This window comes from Triticum dicoccoides, chromosome 6B, assembly GCF_002162155.2.
Source record: "Triticum dicoccoides isolate Atlit2015 ecotype Zavitan chromosome 6B, WEW_v2.0, whole genome shotgun sequence".
In the NCBI taxonomy this organism is placed as follows: Eukaryota; Viridiplantae; Streptophyta; class Magnoliopsida; order Poales; family Poaceae; genus Triticum; species Triticum dicoccoides.
The window spans coordinates 495777534-495795862 of NC_041391.1; the positions used below are offsets into that span (position 1 = coordinate 495777534).

The 18329-nt window shown below is 47.4% G+C and overlaps 2 protein-coding genes across 9 annotated transcripts; one reads left to right on the top strand and one right to left on the bottom strand.

Moving 5' to 3' along the window:
• Positions 1-81: 81 nt before the first annotated feature.
• On the top strand, positions 82-3059 carry LOC119326096. Its single transcript, XM_037599804.1, has 6 exons — positions 82-705; positions 1322-1433; positions 1530-1748; positions 1825-2035; positions 2448-2529; positions 2620-3059. Exons 1-6 carry the CDS (start codon positions 247-249, stop codon positions 2809-2811), a joined length of 1275 nt encoding a protein of 424 aa, XP_037455701.1. The 5' UTR covers positions 82-246; the 3' UTR covers positions 2812-3059.
• A 2476-nt stretch (positions 3060-5535) lies between these two features.
• LOC119325127 (protein NUCLEAR FUSION DEFECTIVE 6, mitochondrial-like) lies at positions 5536-7673 on the bottom strand. 8 transcript variants are annotated; one of them, XM_037598871.1, is made up of 4 exons: positions 7448-7673; positions 7243-7367; positions 6046-6087; positions 5536-5826 (listed from the first exon to the last, which is right to left on the bottom strand). In XM_037598871.1, exons 1-3 carry the CDS (start codon positions 7567-7569, stop codon positions 6068-6070), a joined length of 267 nt encoding a protein of 88 aa, XP_037454768.1. In that variant the 5' UTR covers positions 7570-7673; the 3' UTR covers positions 5536-5826; positions 6046-6067. The 8 variants fall into 8 exon arrangements, with proteins under 8 accessions (XP_037454768.1, XP_037454769.1, XP_037454766.1 ...); XM_037598872.1 differs by lacking the exon at positions 6046-6087 and adding an exon at positions 6451-6476; XM_037598873.1 differs by lacking the exon at positions 5536-5826 and adding an exon at positions 6451-6476 and having other exon boundaries at positions 5864-6087.
• Between the last annotated feature and the right edge of the window lie 10656 nt (positions 7674-18329).

The following is an 18329-nucleotide window of genomic DNA, read 5'->3' on the forward strand; positions in this document are numbered from 1 at the left end:
GAGTCCTCCTTTGCATTTGCTGAGCAGCTGTTCTTTCTCTATGTCACGAACAGGAAGCACCCGTCCCCAGGTGCCAGAAGGCCCAGCCCAGAGCCCACCTCTCCTGATATAAAGCCCATCCGTACCATCTTCGGCTCTCCTCCTCTCCCTCAATCTCTCGAATCGCGCGCCCTCTGCAACTGCCAGACGCACCCCCGCGGAGGAGGCCAAGAAGAGGCGAGGTGCGCAGAGCAAGAAGCCAAGAAGATGGCCGCCGTCCTCGACGGCGTCTCCTCCTGCGGCAGCATCAACATGCGCCGCATCGACCACCTCCTCCCGCTCCCGCTCCCCTGCGTCGGCGAGTCGACCGCCGCCTCCCGCGTCTCGCCGGGCTCCTCCCCCGCCCGCTCCGACGCCTCCGAGGGCGCCGCCTCCTTCTACGCCGAGCCCCACCCGGAGGACGAGCCTGAGGCGTCCGCGGGGAGGAGCACGCAGATGCTGCTCGCCATGGCCGCCATGGGCGGGCGCGGCGGCCCCTACGGCCGCCGCCCGGCGTCCTCCTACGGCAGCTGCGCCGCCTGGAGCGCCGGCTCCCTCACCGCTCACCGCCCGGCCTCCCCTTCGCCCATATGCAGCCCCGTCAGCAGCAAAGGTGGCGACGGCTGCCGGGACGGCGGAGAGCGCCGCGACGATGGCGACACGTCCTCCTTCGTCACGTCACAGCAGGTCGGTTTCCGTGTTCTTGGTGCTCTTTCGCGTTATTCCTGACAGGATCTCGCTTGAGAAGTAGAGTAGTAGATAACTCAAAGGTTCTTGATTTTCCCTGCCGTTAGTCTTGAACCATTGCTCTGTAGCATGCGGTTCATGAGTTGTGTTGGGCTCCATCGGTTCCTTGTGTCAAGTCTTGGAGCAGATGTAGGTTCTTGGATGGAACTGTTCGGTTTCTTGTATTGCTCCCAGGAACGAAGGCCTCTCGATATCCTAGCATTCTGTTCAAGCTTCATAGGATTCTTGATTGATAGAAGTTCCAGGAATCGATTGGAAACTCCTAATGATTATTAACTACCACTACCGAGCAGCAAAGGCTGCACATTTGCGATCTAGGCTTGTTGCTAAATTTCTGCTTGCTGAATCTTGAGTTGGACAAAGACTGGAGTAACCTTATCTCAATCATACCAATGGTGCATTTATTTGATCGACCAACCAGATTAGGATGATTTGGTGTCTGGTTCCATCCAATTATTACTTACTGCTTCCAGTTTTGTACCCACCTAGTTATGCTTTCTATCCATTTGATCTTTCACAAGTAATTGGGAGGTGCTAATAAGCCAAACTACCTCAGGAACAAGAGCAAGGGAGGTTACCAACGAGAGAAGATTTCATCAAGTGTTCTGCTACGCCACGAAACATCCGGCTACAGACTCCCAGGCACCCTTCTCTGCCGGACAGGAGAGGTTGCGCCTTTTGTCTGCCTCCCCCTTTCATAGATCAGCCTCACATTTTTTTCTTGCATGTCATGTTCAATTAGTTTGCGTGATTGAATTATGCAGCTAACGGATCCAGTCGAGGGCCTCCAAAATTCGTCCACAAGGCCACGCCAGCTAGATTGATGCGCCGAGCTCGCTCCTCACATAATTACCATGGGAAGCGCACGGGAGCAATTGATGCTGTCAATGACTGGAGATTGCCTAAAGTAAGTGAAGAGGAAGATGAGGCAGTGGATCAGAAGGACTGGCAGGATGATGCTGTGTCATCTCGTGTATCCTCAGGTATTGGCTTAAATCTCTTGAGACCTATAAGTTTTTCAGCAGGACATGAATTTGAGATGATCCTGTATTGTTTCAGCTCGTGATTGGAACTTCGAGTCGGATAGTGCCTATGAGGGAAGCAATCATGATGGTCGTGCTTTTGACCATTCAGAGGTCGAGGATTGTGCAGCTGCAGTGCAAAGGATGGAGAGACGGCTGCGGTGCCCTGCGAGGAAACATGAGGAAAATGCTGTCCACGCCAAGTTGGTTGCCTGGAAGGATGCACAGATTGCAAAGCTCATAGAAAAGTAATCCCTCTTATCTCATCTTTTATCATTACCTCTTAACATGCATTTGTTAGCAGTTAACTAGGGAGTTGCTCAGAATCAAGAATTGTTCATATAACAAGAATAGTTGGATTGAGCGAATGATGACGAGGTAGAATATATTATGTTTGTTATCATAAAGGAACAGTTTGCGCTAAACTCTATCTTACATTGGAATAAAACAGAAGAGCATGCTCCTGATTATTGGTACATACATGATTGTTTGTGACTCGTGACTGTCTAGTTTGTTGAAATGAAAATTCGAGCTGACCCGTTATCAACTCATCGTGTATAGAGTTCATGAGCTAACAAAATTGGATTTGTGTGTTACAAAAGGATAGTGCTTTGTAACTTATCTAGACAGAGCACTTATGATGTTACTTCAATCAACTAGGCTGAATCAGAAAGAAGCCCAGATCGATAAATGGCAGAAGAATAAGGTTGCACAGGCCAGGCACAAACTGACAAAAACTGAGGTATACTTCAGTTCACTGCATTGAATATTTGCATTTGATAGCATTGCACCCGCAGTTTCACATTTCTGTTTGTGTCTGAACTGAATGCAGAAGAAGTTGGAGAAGCAGAGAGCTGAAGCCATAGTGAAGATGCAGAAGGCGATAGAAGATGCAGAGAGGAGAGCTGATAAGAAGAGAGTCAAGAAGCAGGCAGCCACCAACAGTCGGATAGATGGTGTCAAGAGAGCCCTGGAGGAGATGTCTAGGACAGGAAGGCTACCCTGGACACTTGCTTTTCTGTGATCCAGCTCTTGCTTGTGCTAGTTCCAGACAAGCCGATTGGCGTAACCTCCTACCAGTGCCAGCACAGCAAGACTAAAACTAACGAAATCGACAGCATGAAATACTAAACAAAGGGCCATATACTGTATAGAATGGTGGTTTGCTGTCCTAGGATGATAGAAGAAGTTTCAGGTCATGCAACACTTGGTCAGCATTTGAACACAGATTCTTAAATGTGACATTAGTCTCCCCATTGGAGAAGTGGAAAATTCCGCACTGTTGGCTTGATGATTATGGTAGCATGGTCTAATGATACAAGTTCCCTTCTCTTTTCCTTTTAGTATGGCATTGGTTACATGCAATTTGGGTGTATCCAAATAATTTGCAGGTACTAATACTGTTCTGAAATTTATTCTGCAGCTGATCCTATATATGGACTGGCAGGGGAGGCAGGCAGGTTTAGGAGTAGACAAGAAACTGGTTGCTCAATATGCCACTGCCAATGTATACTACTCAAAATCCAGTTATCTTTTCAGTACTCAAAATTCAGTTATCTTTTCAGTACGTCTGCTGCTTCATCAGGTTTAGGAGTACTTCTTTGGGGAAGACATCGAAGTTCAGCACATGGAATTACTTTTAGCTATGCCTTTTCAAAAGAATCACTTGCTAGCGAAAAATCAACAATTTTGACACAAATTTGATTTTAAATTTTTTGTGATTTGTTTGCGATAATCTTTGTGAACGATGAATAAGTAGCAAAGTTTCTGATTCCAGTATTTCATGAATGTTTCTTTGTTACATTGAAACTCTTTGGTTTTCGAAACAACCCATCAGAACCAAGTTGACAACGTTGGCGAAAGCAGAGGTTCTTCAAGGCCTACTACGGGAACATGCTTTATCAAACGTTTCAATCGTTATTAGTTGATGTGGCCCCTGTTAGTTTTGTCCTAGATTACTCAGATGGCGACTTTAATTGACATCGTCTTTCTAACGGATTCTTTGCCGTCGTGGAGGGAAATCGAGCATAGGTTCCGCTGAGAATGGCCAAATGGCGTGTGTGCCGAGGAGGCATAGTGGCAAACTGCGTGTATCATCAACGAAGAGTGTGATTGAAAAGAAAAATCACATTTCTTATATTCCCTCTGTCCTGATTTACTTGTTAATCTAAGACAAGTAATTCAGGATGGAGATAATACTTCTCAATTTCAGCTTCATATGTACCAGCACGCTCACCACCGCATAACATGCATCGTTGTGGATTGTGATTGTCCCGTCTATCTGATCAGCCTCCTCATCTGGCTAACCAACTTTATTCCTACGGGTCTGCTAAAAACTCATGGGACTACATATTTCGCATATCCCAGTCGATTCTCCGACGTATGATTTCTTGGTCGTCCATGCTCACCGAGCAGCGATGACAGAGGAGGGGTTTTGTAACACCAGGGAAGATGGTGGGGCACGATAGGTTTAGAGAGATGGTCGGGAACATCGACAAAACTGCTAGCAGTCGGGTGTGGGCGACATGGCAAAGGCCACACTGTAGCAGCGCCACGAGCAAGCGAGACAACAAATTAGCATGGACAAGAGCATCTTCAATCGGATCTTCCACTTCGCCCCGATATGTTTTGGGCAAGCAGTTCGAACATAGTATGGATAAAAAATTGTCACCCAAGCGAACCCTCTAAATCTAGCCCAGATGTTCAGGCTGTCCAACACTACCCATTTCTAGCCCATATTTGAGACGGATTTGAGGAGGGCATGAAGTACGGATTTGAGGAGGGGGAGGAGGGCATGTAGGTTGACCTCGCCATCGCCAGGTTTGAGGTGGTGAATGTCGTGGTGGACAACATCCACCTCCTCTCGATGAAGGTGGTGGAGGAGCAATTCTGCCTCACCGAAGCGATGAGGCGAGGCACCTCTCGATGAAGGCGCAATTCGAGGCCGAGCGTGGGGGCACTGCCGCCTTCGCCAAGCTCATCGTGGAGAACCATGCCATCCTTGAGTCCGAGCAGGTGGTGGCAGCAAACCACCATGAAATCCACCGCCACGACATCGAGCGGGAGGAGCTCTTCGCAAACAAGGAGATGCCATCGATTCGCCCCACTGTCATCAAACATGAGGCCATGGCTACGGCAAGGGGCCCATCGAGCTCTCCGACGAGTAATAGTTGGGTAGTATGTAGTTTGCAATATTCTTTTCAAATGTAGCTCATTTCTCTTTTCTTTTTTTGGGCATGCTTGTGTTGTTTGCCCCAGCACTGGACTCTTTGTTGTTCGGGCGGTTGCTATATCTATATAGCGGGGCGAAAGCCTTTTTCTTAAAATTGTTTGGAGATGCTCTAGGAGGGCTGAGGCAGTGGGTAGATGTAGAAGAAAAGGAAGAGCCGTCCGATGAGATGCAACAGTTGCTGAAATCGATTCTGGTTTCATAAAAAAAAAATCAAGCGATCTAGGCGACCCTCTTCAAGGTAGAGTAGAATACACAGGTTTTCATTTGGGGGTTTGGCTAACCAACCTTTTCTATTATAACAGCCATTTCTTCACAGCAAGTCAGCAACCTCAACAATTCCACGTTTTAAAACGTGACAAAACCTGGAAGCTGCAAATTTAAACAAAATTCACAGAAACATGGCCAGAGACCATGGAAATGAAGCATTGAGACTATCTGGTGGGATGTGAACTGATTCCAGGTTCTGAAATGACTTGTATGAATGCGGCTAGAATATCAAATAGCAGACAGGCAATACTACATTATTAAACTCATTTCTCATCGATCATTACCATATAAATGGCATTCAGAACTGTTGTTAACAAACACAGCCATCACTCTGCAATTTGTCCTTGCATGTTTATATCAAGATAAAAGATATGATCTCAAACTTGGAAAGGCCCAACAGAACCACGATTGTCCGTGTTACCAAATAAATTACCACAGAAGTTCATTTAGTTCACTACTCTACAAAATTCTATCAGACTGATTGCACGACACGAGCAGGTCTTCCCGCGTTTTATCACCTTGGAGCAGATAGACCCATCTCTATATAAAACAAACAAATAAAGTATACATCAGGAGATTGAACATCGCAACAGCACCTTTATTCTTTAAATTTAAGCATGGAAGCATACAGCGTTAAAGTGTTCCTGACACTAGAAATAATAATGTTACAAGAAATTGACTGTCTAAGACATAACACTACGGCTAAGACAGATGTCGAGCAATATGTTTGGAGCATATCCACAATAGCCAAGCGCCCACCTTAAGACATTGCGTAAATGTTTCACGTATCATCATTTTCATCTGAGAAAAGAAGAATGGTAATGTTGTAAACTACACTGGCAGGCGGATTCATACAACTCACTTTGTTAAATAGAATTTCAAGAGAAAATGTAACCGTCTTACAAAGCAATGAGAGAACTATATAGGAAAGTTGCACAAATAATATTGCATATATTTTCACAAACAGGTAGGCTTAGCAAAATCACGACCACTGCATAAAACATAGGGAAATGGTGTATTTTATCCATCAAACTGTTCTTCAAGAAAGGCGGCTAATAATTATATGTAAATAATATAAATCTAGTCTTCAGGTACAAATTTGACATGTTTAGGCACTCATTCTTGATGATTGCGAAGCAAAACAGCAAGCTTCCAGTAAAATACCTTTCAAGAACTAGCAACTCATGTGCCTGCAGAAACCAAATGTCTTACTCAATTGACCTCAATACAAAAATCTATGAAAGAGTATTGTTGAACAAATGAATATGCAATCGTTATTGGCTTATAGTATGAAAAAAAAAATGTTTTCTCTCTCGGAGTATGGGTAAAGGAGGTATAGTATGGAGTGCTGAACAGCTAGAGAGAACCAAAGGTAGCACTGACATGTGCAACCTAAGAATTAAAGTGATTTGTTGTTCCTACCCAAACATAAACACAAGATTAAGGTAGACATGTTACTACGCACAGTGGTGTCACCGTGGAACAGCACTAGCATACTATTACGCCAAAACGGTGTTATATACGACATTATTTTGGTAAGAATTAGAGGAATTTAGAGTTTATGCACATGGACATCTCTAATTCTCCATTTTCATTAGTCAAACCATCTACAGTGAGCCGAATAATTTCCCTTTGGAATAGAAATGATAGCAAACAAACACCAAATGGAACTTCTTAGAATTCTGGCATTTAGGTGATACGACGACGACCACACACATTTGGACAAAAACTACACAGAATCATCGACAGGAAAGTGACCAAAGGGTGACACGGAGCAAACAAGCAGAGTCAGATTCTTCACCATGCTAAGCAAGCAACTAAACTAATGACGCGCAAGATAAAGGAAGGTACAAGTATGCACGGGCGGGCGCAGTTCTCACCCAAACCGAAAAGACAGACAACAGCTTCATCGATGGTACGATTGTTAAAGTCCGGGATAGGTGCGACAGAGGATACCCTGAGAGAGAGCGGAGGAGCTCCGGGACGCCGTGCTCAGCCGCGAAGTCAGCCTCGCCGCGGCCACCGCGCTGTGTAGCGGCAGCAGCGACATTACCGCGCAGCACCCCAGCTCCAGCGGCGCCCTGCACGCCACAGACCATTCCGCGTCACAGATCCGGCACCCATATGGATAAGGCTATCAACTGCGTCACCGTTTGTTTACCTGGAGATTAACGGGGCGCGGCGGGCGGCGGAGCGGCCGACGGAGGGCATGGAGCGGGAGGCCGCCGACCGGCAGGCCGCAGTGGCGGCGCGGGCGGCGGCGCGGAAGCAGGTCGAGGCCATCTCTGAGGGTTGGGGGAAGGCGGAGGGAGATGGGAAAGGGAGAGGCGGGTGGGAGAGGACCGAGGAGAGAGTAGGAGCGTTTAGGGCTCGGCGTCAGGAATGCGGCGGCGGCACGGGCTGGGAAGGAAGGACGCATTTCCCGTTCCATGTTGGGCCACACGCCCAACAGGATCCTGTTCGGCAGGCCGCCAAATGTGCCACACCGAAAAAACGGGCTGCATTTCTTGGGCAAAAAGGATTGGAAGCGGAACGAATAACAAAATAGTTCGAGTTCTCATAAAAAAACAGAATAGTTCGTTCGGTTACAAAATGAAAAAAAATATCGTATTTTGTGTCAATGTTATTTTGACGATTTCGTGTTCAGTGTCAAAACCAATCTGATGATTTCATATTCACTACTAACGATTTGTGAGGTTGGCAAATTCATCGTCTATCACCTCGATTTAGTACCAACCATCATTGAGAGGTGCATGATACAACAGGGTGTAAGGGTTTTACAGAAGATTTCCCCCCTAAAACCTAGGGTTTCTCTCAGGCGGCTGTGATACCTTTGGAACTTGTCTTTTATCAACGTTATGGGTGGGCCTTTCCCTCGTTGGCATCGAGAAAACGTCCTTGGGCCCTATCGTGTGAGAGCATGCCTAATCCTTCACATCCTGGAGGACGAAGTAGTGGTGGTGATGGCGGCGGAAACGGGTGGGTCGGGATGGATCCGGAGCCAATGGAGAAGTTAATGATCTACTTCAAAGACTCGAGATAATTGAAGGAAGATGATGTAGTTGATCTTTTGGATCGGGTCAGCAAGCCTCTGCGGGAGACATGTTGGGCAGTGTTGATAAGGATATGCATGAAAGCCCCCTCTAGTCATACGACTTTCTTCACGGCCATGCAGGTGGCATGGGTTTGTGCGCAAGAGGTGAAGTTTCGAGCTCTGGATGATTACTTGTTCACAGTGGAGTTCAAGTGCTTTGGAGATCGGAACACGACAATGCATGGAGGCCCATGGCTCTTTAGGCACCATGCAATGGCAATTGAAGAATAATACAATTGACTGATTAATATAGAAATATGGCTCTAGACTCCATCAAGGTCTGGACGAGGAACATTGAATAGACTGACTTGGTACACAATAATTTTGTGTCTAAGGTAATGGCTTCAAAGATGAGAGAAGTGCTAGAAGTAGAAATGGGCCTAGACGGTGTGGAATACATCAAGTTTGTGCGAGTTAGGGTGAAGATCAAGCTTGATAAGCCCTTGCTACATTTTTGGCAGGGAATGTGGCACGTTGTAAGCCTAGTCAGATAATTTCAAGCGTTGTATGAAATGATGCCCCGGTTATGTGCAAACTGTGGTACAATGGGACACATTGCTAATCAATGTGGGGAACGGGTGCATGACCCCTCCAAGTTTCTCATGGTCTAAGGACAAAAGTAGATGTTAACACTTTATACAAAAATGTCGACAACATATTGATGACGTGATCTCGTAGTATTCCATAAGTTAGGTCTTTTCAATACCATTATCACGTGTTCTCATCATTGTCGGCATCCTTGTTATGATAACAATGCCCATGGTTAAGAAAACAGGACATCAACAATACATGAGCTAGTCCAAAGGTCTGACTAGGGATATGTTTGGTGTTTATCTTTTCACACATGCAGATAGGTTTGCCTCATAATCTCACATTCCTGGAAGAACCATTCTAGCATTGAAATATAAACTTTAATCATGAACATGCAAAAACATAATAACAACTTTATGATTGCCTTTATTTATGGCATATTTCCAATATTCATCTTGACCACCACACGCTCAAGCTCTCCTCTTGTTCTTGCAATCTTTTATTACCAGCCCCTAACATACTTTTGGTATCTGCTAAGTACTTTAGCTACCTTCTTCAATCCTATCCTACAAAGTACCTTAATTACTGCACTTGCAACCTCTCCTAGTTTTGGAGAACCTATCTTATTTTATAACATTCATGAATTTCCCAAAAAAACTCACGAATTTTTAAAAGTTTCATAGACTTTGAAAAAAATCTCGAGTTTGAAAATACCATGGATTGGAAAAAAGTTCGTGAAGTTAAAGAGTTCACAGACTTTTAAAAAGTGCATGGATTTTTTTTAAAAAAATCAGGGATCCCAAAAAGTTTTTGAATTTGAAAAATATTCACAAGTTTGAAAAAAAGTTAGCGGATTTTATAAAATGTTCATGATTTTTAAAAAGGTACATGTGTTTCAAAATATATTCATGAATTTAACAAGGGTTCACAAATTTAAAATGTTCACATATTTGAAAAATGTCCACAAAAAATGAAAGAGGAAAAAACTGAAACAGAAAAGAGAAAAACCACAAAATAAACAAAAAAACTGGTAGAAAGCCCTAGTAGAAAAATATAGAAAACAAAAAATTGATCTGAAAGCATCTAGTAGCTAAACGGGAGCTAGCAGAGGTGATACATGGGCCGGCCCAATATGAGAGGACTCATATGATTAACGAGGAAATGTCGTCTTAGGGAGTTTCTCCAAAATAAAACAATGTCTTAGGGGCTCCTATACATCACACTTTGCAACTAGGCTGGCCCATTAACACGAGGGGACAGTGAAAAAATCACCAAAAAATGAATGTGCCCATGTGAGGGATCGAACCCTACACCGGAAATGTATCCGGTGCAACCACACTTGTGGTGCTACCGGTGCACCAGATGCTGTAGAAGCTTTTTAAAAATCTAAAAAATATCTGGCACATTGGCACAACATCATATATGTTTTCGAGAATTTCATATCAAAATTTGAAACCTTTTTTAGATTAAAAAATGATAATTTTGACATCGGTCTGATAATGGGCCAAATCTAAAGTCCAACTTATGTTATGTACTATTCAGTGTTGAATTTTGTCGGCGTTCTGGGAACGGGGGTCCCCAGACTTGCCTGCCTGCGGCCTGCGACGTGGCTCAAGTGGTGGCCCAGTGCGGCCCATCTTCATCAGCTCAAGCTCAAGGCCCTCGCGAGGGGCCAAGCCTCGCGGGGCGGACGACGGGAGGCTTCCTCAGGAGCGGCCTCGCCAGGCAAAGCTCGCGAGGAGGCGGAGAGATCAAGGCAAGGGTACCTCGCGAGGTGCTTATGACGCAAGCCATGACGATCAAGACCAGGCGGGCGCCAGGCGGACGCCGGCCTGCACAGTGTCCTTGTTTCCTCTTTGGTGCAAAGGGGGTAAGCACAGACCGAGGCGCCAAGCAAAGGTTGCCATTCCAGTGCAACTGGACCAAGACCGGCAGAGCGGCAGGACGGAGGTCACCGTGGAGCCCAGGACAGCGTCATCGCCAGAGTCTTTGGCAGTCGAAGACCAATTTTAGTCAGGATAAGCTATACTAGATGTTCCCCTTCAAAATGGCTGTTGTTGGCGCCCTTCCCGCTCAATATTTGGAAAAAGGACCAGGGCCTCTATATATAGGACTAGCCACTGCAGTAGGAGGCATCTCATCTAGATCTCAACCAGAGCCAACAGAGACGGAGCAATTCCTCTCCAAGCACAAGAACACCCCTCGCGAGGCTATTCTTCCTTTGTACTATCCATCATCAGCCCCTGAGGCAATCCACTCACCACACACTTGAGTAGGGTATTACACCACAATGGTGGCCTGAACCAGTATAAACCTCATGTCCCTTGTGTTGTTCATCAAGTAGTCTGGATTCTCAGCGAGGCGTTGGGACATGGGTTGGTAGAGGAAAGATTTTCGCGCGCACCCCAGAGTTCAAACCTTAAGGGTTTGCCGGAACCCCACATTTGATATTTGGCGCGCCAGGTAGGGGTGTGTCGGAATCTTCCTTCCACCGACCTGTGCTCTACCACTTTGTTGTCTCCATGTCCGTTGATCCAACGGCCAACACCGACAGCTGGGCAGCGTGGCCCGCCCATGCCGCGCCGCCTGCCCAAGGCGACCTCAACCTCGTGCCTCAGGCAGCTCGCGCTCCGCAGGGCGCTGCGGGGCGCGAGCGACGCGGCCAGGCGCAGCCTGCCCTCACCCCTCGGCAAGTGCGATCAACGGCAAGGGCCTCAAGCCACGCCGCAGCGCCGTACACCCGACAGGAGCAGGCGAACACGAGGGTCGCGCTCACGGTGGCCCGAGAACTGTTGCGGTGCAGGCTGCAAGAAAGCGGCCGCGATGTGCTGCTGGAGCACGTGGCCAAGCTCCTGGACTCCGCCGCCTCAGGAGCACCTCCATTCTGCGTCCAACTACCATCCCAGGCCCCGGGCGGGACATATGGCGGGCCCAGCCATGCACGCGCGACCCCGGGCGCACCTCAAGGCCTCATCAACGACAGCCTGGTCGCTAGTGCTGGGCAGCAGGTCACGCCAACACCGCTCCTGGTAAGCGAGGGGGGACGCACCACTACCTACGGCCCAGGTGGACCGTCACGCTACCATCCCCAAGACGGCGTTTCGAGCCGGGCCGCATGGCGCATGGGGCACTACGGCGAGGCCCTCGGGGCGGCGCCCCCAGAGGCTTACGTGCCCCGCATGGTGGGCCAAGAGTGCGCATTGGAAGAAGACCATGGCTCGTTCCTCGGGCTGAGCTGGGGGGAGGAGATGCCAGAAGCTGAGTCCTTTCAAGAACCACGGGGAAGCCACGACAACCGCACCGGCGGCAGCGGCTATCGGGTACCGCTAATTCCTCAGGAGCAAGCTTATGCTAACCATGGGTCGAGGAAGTACAGGTCGCCGCAGCAGATGGTTGCCCCAACGCTGCAGCCTCCTACCCCTCAGGAGGAAGGCACTGGGGGCTGCAGGAGAGGGGCCGGGAGCTAGGCTCGCCCCAGCAACGCTCAGAGCAAGGTGTTCTCAGGAGGTAGGCCCTCTATCGGGGAGGTGCCCCAGGGCCTGCCCCCGGTAGAGGACCCGTGGTCGTCAGGGGAACCGCTGGCGACCGCTCTACCCCATTGGCGTCGTCCTTGGTTTCCGGTCGGTGGCGGTAGAGTGTGGCGCAAGGTGGGGCCCTCATCTGGCGATATGAAGCAAGGCCGGTACCTATGAAGAAGGCCCAGTGCCTGTGAAGCTCGCCGCCCGTGACACTCTCACGTAATAATGAGTTGGGGCTGTACACGCCCTGGAGTCTCCGGAGAGCCGCCCTCGGGCCTCGGGGCTCCTGCCCACGCCCAGTGGCAGCACTTAGCTCCGCGCTGGTGAGAAGACGTCGAAGACTAGACTAGGTGTCGGACGCGGCTTTTGCCTTTTGCCTTTTCATCTGTCGTTGACTTTCTCTGCTTCGAATTTAAGTTGAACTTGAGCTTGAGATTTGCGTGTGTTCGGGGAGGGGAGTTTTGTCTTGTTCGAGCAGTTTCTTGTGTTCTAGTTTCGGCCCTACGTCCCAAGTTAACGTCAGCTACCTCCCCCTCGTGAGCCCCTCGCAAGGCAGGCCAGGCTAAGTATGCGAGCACTCTAGACCGTGGCCGCCACTCGCCCTCAGGAGGCTCTCATTACGAAACCGACGGGTTCCCCCAGAAGGCACTCAGGACATTGCAGCCCCTGCAGGATCGCTCGAGGCCAGTCGGGGTCAAAGGTAAATCGGGTCAGCTGACCCATCGCGGGGTCAGTGGCCCAACGTAAGCACACATACGGCATTATGCCTACAAGCGTACCAGCTACAATCCTTTGCACGAGGGGCTTCCCCTCCCAAAATGCTCTCACACCCTTCAGGGCTGCGCCCGAACTTTTTCCGCGCAGGGTAAGCAGCGGGAGTGGCGTACAATCAATCGGACATGTCGCTCATCGCGTCCTCTGGGACGCCTCCGGAGGCATCGCTGGCGTCACTAGCATCGTCGCCATCATCACCATCAATGTCATCAGCGCCATGCTCATTCACGACGTCGCCTTCATCAGCAGCCACGATCACGCCGCCGTTATCAGAAGCGAAGGCCCCTAACAAGAGCATCCATGTTGTCCTCTACCCACTGCGCCAGATCACCCCGGATGGCTATGGGCACCGGCGCGATGGCGGCGTCGATATCAAAGTGGGGATCTCTGTCTTGAAGATGGCTGAAGACACGGGAGAAGGCACGCCCAAGCAGGCTCCTCTCCTCGACAAGCCAGCGGGCCCTGTCAGAGCAATTCTCCAGCTGCGTCACCACGTCAGTGAAGAACTGGCGATTGTCGGCATAGTTGGTCACGAGGGGCTCCGCGGCAGCTGCCTCGCAGATATTGCCCAGGGCTGCGTTGGCCCTTTCCCTGAGTGCTTGGAGCATGGGACCATGCACATGCTCCAAGGTCTGTCGCTGGCGGATCTCATCCTCGTTCCGCCGCGTGACGGCCTTGGCGTCCTCAACCCTCTGTTGAAGAAGAAGCAGCTCGGCGCAGGATGAGCCAGCTCAGCCTGCACTGCGCCTAGGGCGGCTGCGGAGGAGTCCGCACGCCGCGTCGCTTCAGTCAGCTTGGCCCTGAGAGTGGCAATCCTGCCCGCAGCTTCGGCCTTGACCAACTCCAACCTCCCTTCATACTCGCGCTCAAGACCCAAACGAGCTTCTGCCACGCGCCGGTCGATCTCTCCTTGGACCCGGGCCTCCCGCGCGCCGACATCATCTTCTGCCTGGGTCACCAGGCGCTCCCTTGTCTCCAACCGCTCAAGATCAAGGTTGCGCTCGGCAGCCTCCAGTGTCAGCGCCTCCTCGTGCCTCAGGAGCTCCTCCTGTTCGACGGGTGCCCCCTTCAGTGGCGCAAGGGCAGCCTGACGTAGTTCCACTAGCTACTCCAGAGAGTTTCTCCAGGCTTGGAGCTCCCACACGCGCTCCTCTGCAACCTCGCATCGTTGGTCTGCCTCCTGGGCCTCCTCGACAGCTTGGGAGCAGGCCTTCCGCGAGGCCGCCAGCGACGCTTCAGCCTTGGCATTGTCAAGATCGCGCTGGTGGCGTGCAAGGCTGACGTCCACCATCAGCTTGCACCTCTCCTCAGCAAGGCGCAGGCCTTCGGCCTCAAGGCGCGCATCCTCGCCAGCAAGCTTTACGCCGAGCTGGCTACTACGTCTTGAGCTAGCGTTGGTTTTCCCCGAAGAGGAGAGGGTGATGCAGCAAGTGTAGCGTAAGTATTTCCCTCAATTTTGAGAACCAAGGTATCAATCCAGTAGGAGGCTCCTCAAAAGTCCCACGCACCTACACAGACAAACTGAGAACTCACAACCAACGCAATAAAGGGGTTGTCAATCCCTTCACGGCCACTTGCGAAAGTGAGATCGGATAGAGATAGTATGATAAGATAAATATATTTTTGGTATTTTATAATATAGATGCAAAAAGTAAAGATGCAAATAAAGTAGATTGAAAGCAAATATGATAAGAGATAGACCCGGGGGCCATAGGTTTCACTAGAGGCTTCTCTCGAGATAGCATAAGTATTACGGTGGGTGAACAAATTACTGTCGAGCAATTGATAGAAAAGCGCATAGTTATGAGATTATCTAGGCATGATCATGTATATAGGTATCACGTCCATAACAAGTAGACCGCTCCTGCCTGCATCTACTACTATTACTCCACACATCGACCGACTCCTGCCTGCATCTAGAGTATTAAGTTCATAAGAACAGAGTAATGCATTAAGCAAGATGACATGATGTAGAGGGATAAACTCATGCAATATGATGTAAACCCCATCTTGTTATCCTCGATGGCAACAATACAATACGTGTCCTGCAACCCTTTCTGTCATTGGGTAAGAACACCGCAAGATTGAACCCAAAGCTAAGCACTTCTCCCATGGCAAGGAAGACCAATCTAGTAGGCCAAACCAAACTGATAGTCCGAAGAGACTTGCAAAGATAACTAAATCATACATAAAAGAATTCAGAGAAGATTCAAATATTATTCATAGATAAACTTGATCATAAACCCACAATTCATCGGATCTCGACAAACACACAACAAAAAGAGATTACATCGAATAGATCTCCACAAGAGAGGGGGAGAACATTGTATTGAGATCCGAAAAGAGAGAAGAAGCCATCTAGCTAATAACTATGGACCCGTAGGTCTGTGGTAAACTACTCACAACTCATCGGAGGGGCAAGGATGTTGATGTACAAGCCCTCCGTGGTCGATTCCCCCTCCGGCAGAGTGCCGACAAAGGCTCCAAGATGGGATCTCGCGGATACAGAAGGTTACGGCGGTGGAAATTGTGTTTCGTGGTGCTCCTGGATGTTTTCGGGGTACGTAGGTATATATAGGAGGAAGAAGTACGTCGGTGGCCGCCCGAGGGGCCCACGAGACAGGGGGGCGCGCCCTACAAGGGGGGGGGCATATCTCGTGGGGTCCTCGGGAGGTTCTTGACTTGCACTCCAAGCTCTCCGGATCACGTTCGTTCCAAAAATTTCGCTCCCGAAGGTTTCACTCCGTTTGGACTCTGTTTGATATTCCTTTTCTTCGAAATACTGAAATAGGCAAAAAAAACAGCAATATGGGCTGGGCCTCCGGTTAGTAGGTTAGTCCCAAAAATGATATAAATGTGTAAAGTAAAGCCCAATAACATCCAAAAAGGGGTAATATAATAGCATGGAACAATAAAAAATTATAGATACGTTGGAGACGTATCAAGCATCCCCAAGCTTAATTCCTACTCGTCCTCGAGTAGGTAAATGATAAAAAGAGAATTTTTGATGTGGAATGCTACCTAGCATAATTCATAATGTAATTTTCTTTCATGTGGCATGAATGTTCATATCCAAATGATTCAAGATAAAAGCTTATAAAACATAAAAATAATAATGCTTCAAAGCATACTAACAAATAATCATGTCTATCAAAATAGCATAGCCAAAGAAAGCTTATCCCTACAAAATCATATAGTTAGGCCATGCTTCATTTTCATTACACAAAATACTCCCATCATGTACAACCTCGATGACGAGCCGAGCAATTGGTTCATACTTTTTAACGCGCTTCAGCTTTTTCAACTCTTACGCAATACATGAGCGCAAGCCATGGACATAGCACTATGGTGGTATATGGTGGTTGTGAGGGCAAAAAAGGGAGAAGATAGTCTCACATCAACTAGGCGTATTAACGGGATGTATGGAGATGCCCATTAATATATATCAATGTGAGTGAGTAGGGATTGCCATGCAACGGATGCACTAGGGCTATAAATATATGAAAGCTCAACAAAAGAAACTAAGTGGGTGTGTATCCAACTTGCTTGCTCACGAAGACCTAGGGCACTTTGAGGAAGCCCATCATTGGAATATACAAGTCAAGTTCTATAATGAAAAATTCCCACTAGTATATGAAGGTGACAACATATGAGACTCTCTATCATGAAGATCATGGTGCTATTTTGAAGCACAAGTGTGGAAAAAGAGATAGTAGCAATTGTCCCTTCTCTCTTTTTCTCTCTTTTTATTTTTCTCTTTTTTTTTCTTTTTTTTCTTTTTCTTTTTTTTCTTTTTCTTTTTTTTCCTTTCCACCTTTTTCTTTCTTTTTGGTGGGCATCTTTGGCCTCTTTTATTTTTATAAAGTCCAAAGCCTCATCCCGACTTGTGGGGGAATCATAGTCTTCATCATCCTTTCCTCACTAGGACAATGCTCTAATAATGAAGATCATCACACTTTTATGGATTTATAACTCAAAAACTACAACTCAAAGCTAGAACAAGATATGACTCTATGTGAATGCCTCCTGCGGTGTACCGAGATATGCAATGAATCAAGAGCAACATGTATGAAGATTATGAAGGTGGCTTTGCCACAAATACGATGTCAACTACATGATCATGGAAAGAGCAATATGACAATGATGAAACGTGTCATAATAAACGGAACGGTGGAAAGTTGCATGGCAATATATCTCGGAATGGCTATGGAAATGCCATAATAGGTAGGTATGGTGGCTTTTTTGAGGAAGGTAAATAAAGGGTTCAATACCGGCGAGAGTTGTGCGGTAATAATAAAGGTTAGCAAAGTAAAATGATAAGTATGCATATGTCCATGGACTCGCATTAGTCAAAAAAGAACTCATATACTTATTGCAAAAGTCTACTTCACCCTCGAAGCAAAGTACTACTACGCATGCCCCAAGAGGGATAGATTGGTAGGAAAAAATTACATCGCTCGTCCCCGACTGCCACTCATAAGGAAGACACTCAAAAGAGCACCTCATGCAACAAATTTGTCACACAACTTTTACCATACATGCATGCTACGGGACTTGCCAACTTCAACAAAAGTATTTCTCAATTTCATAATTACCCACTAGCATGACCCTAACATTACTACCTTTATATCTCAAAACAATTATCAAGCAACAAATTGATCATAGCATCCAATTCAATTTCTATGATAGTTTTTATTATACTCAACTTGGATGCTCATCATTCTAGGACCAAATTTGTAACCAAAGCAAATACCATGCTGTTCTAAAAGACTCTCAAAATAATATAAGTGAAGCATGAGAGACTAGCAATTTTTAAAAAATCAAGCCACCACCATGCTCTAAAAGATATAAGTGAAGTACTAGAGCAAAAACTATCAAGCTCAAAAGATATAAGTGAAGCACATAGAGTATTCTAGCAAATTCTAATAAAATATGCTTCTCCAAAAAGGTGTGTACAGTAAGGATGATTATGGTAAACTAAAAATCAAGGACTAATATAATACACGATGCTCCAAGCAAAACACATATCATGTGGCGAATAAAAATATAGCTCCAAGTAAAGTTACCAATGAACGAAGACGAAAGAGGGGATGCCTTCCTGGGGCATCCCCAAGCTTAGGCTTTTG

Excerpts from the sequence above, each read along its gene's own strand:
- LOC119326096 (XM_037599804.1), top strand. The coding sequence starts at position 247 with ATGGCCGCCGTCCTCGACGGCGTCTCCTCCTGCGGCAGCATCAACATG. Across the intron at positions 1,749-1,824 it reads GTCATCTCGTGTATCCTCAG|CTCGTGATTGGAACTTCGAG; the intron begins GTATTGGCTTAA and ends GTATTGTTTCAG. Across the intron at positions 2,036-2,447 it reads ATTGCAAAGCTCATAGAAAA|GCTGAATCAGAAAGAAGCCC; the intron begins GTAATCCCTCTT and ends TCAATCAACTAG.
- LOC119325127 (XM_037598866.1), bottom strand. The coding sequence starts at position 7,569 with ATGGCCTCGACCTGCTTCCGCGCCGCCGCCCGCGCCGCCACTGCGGCC. Across the intron at positions 7,368-7,447 it reads CGCGCCCCGTTAATCTCCAG|GGCGCCGCTGGAGCTGGGGT; the intron begins GTAAACAAACGG and ends TGTGGCGTGCAG.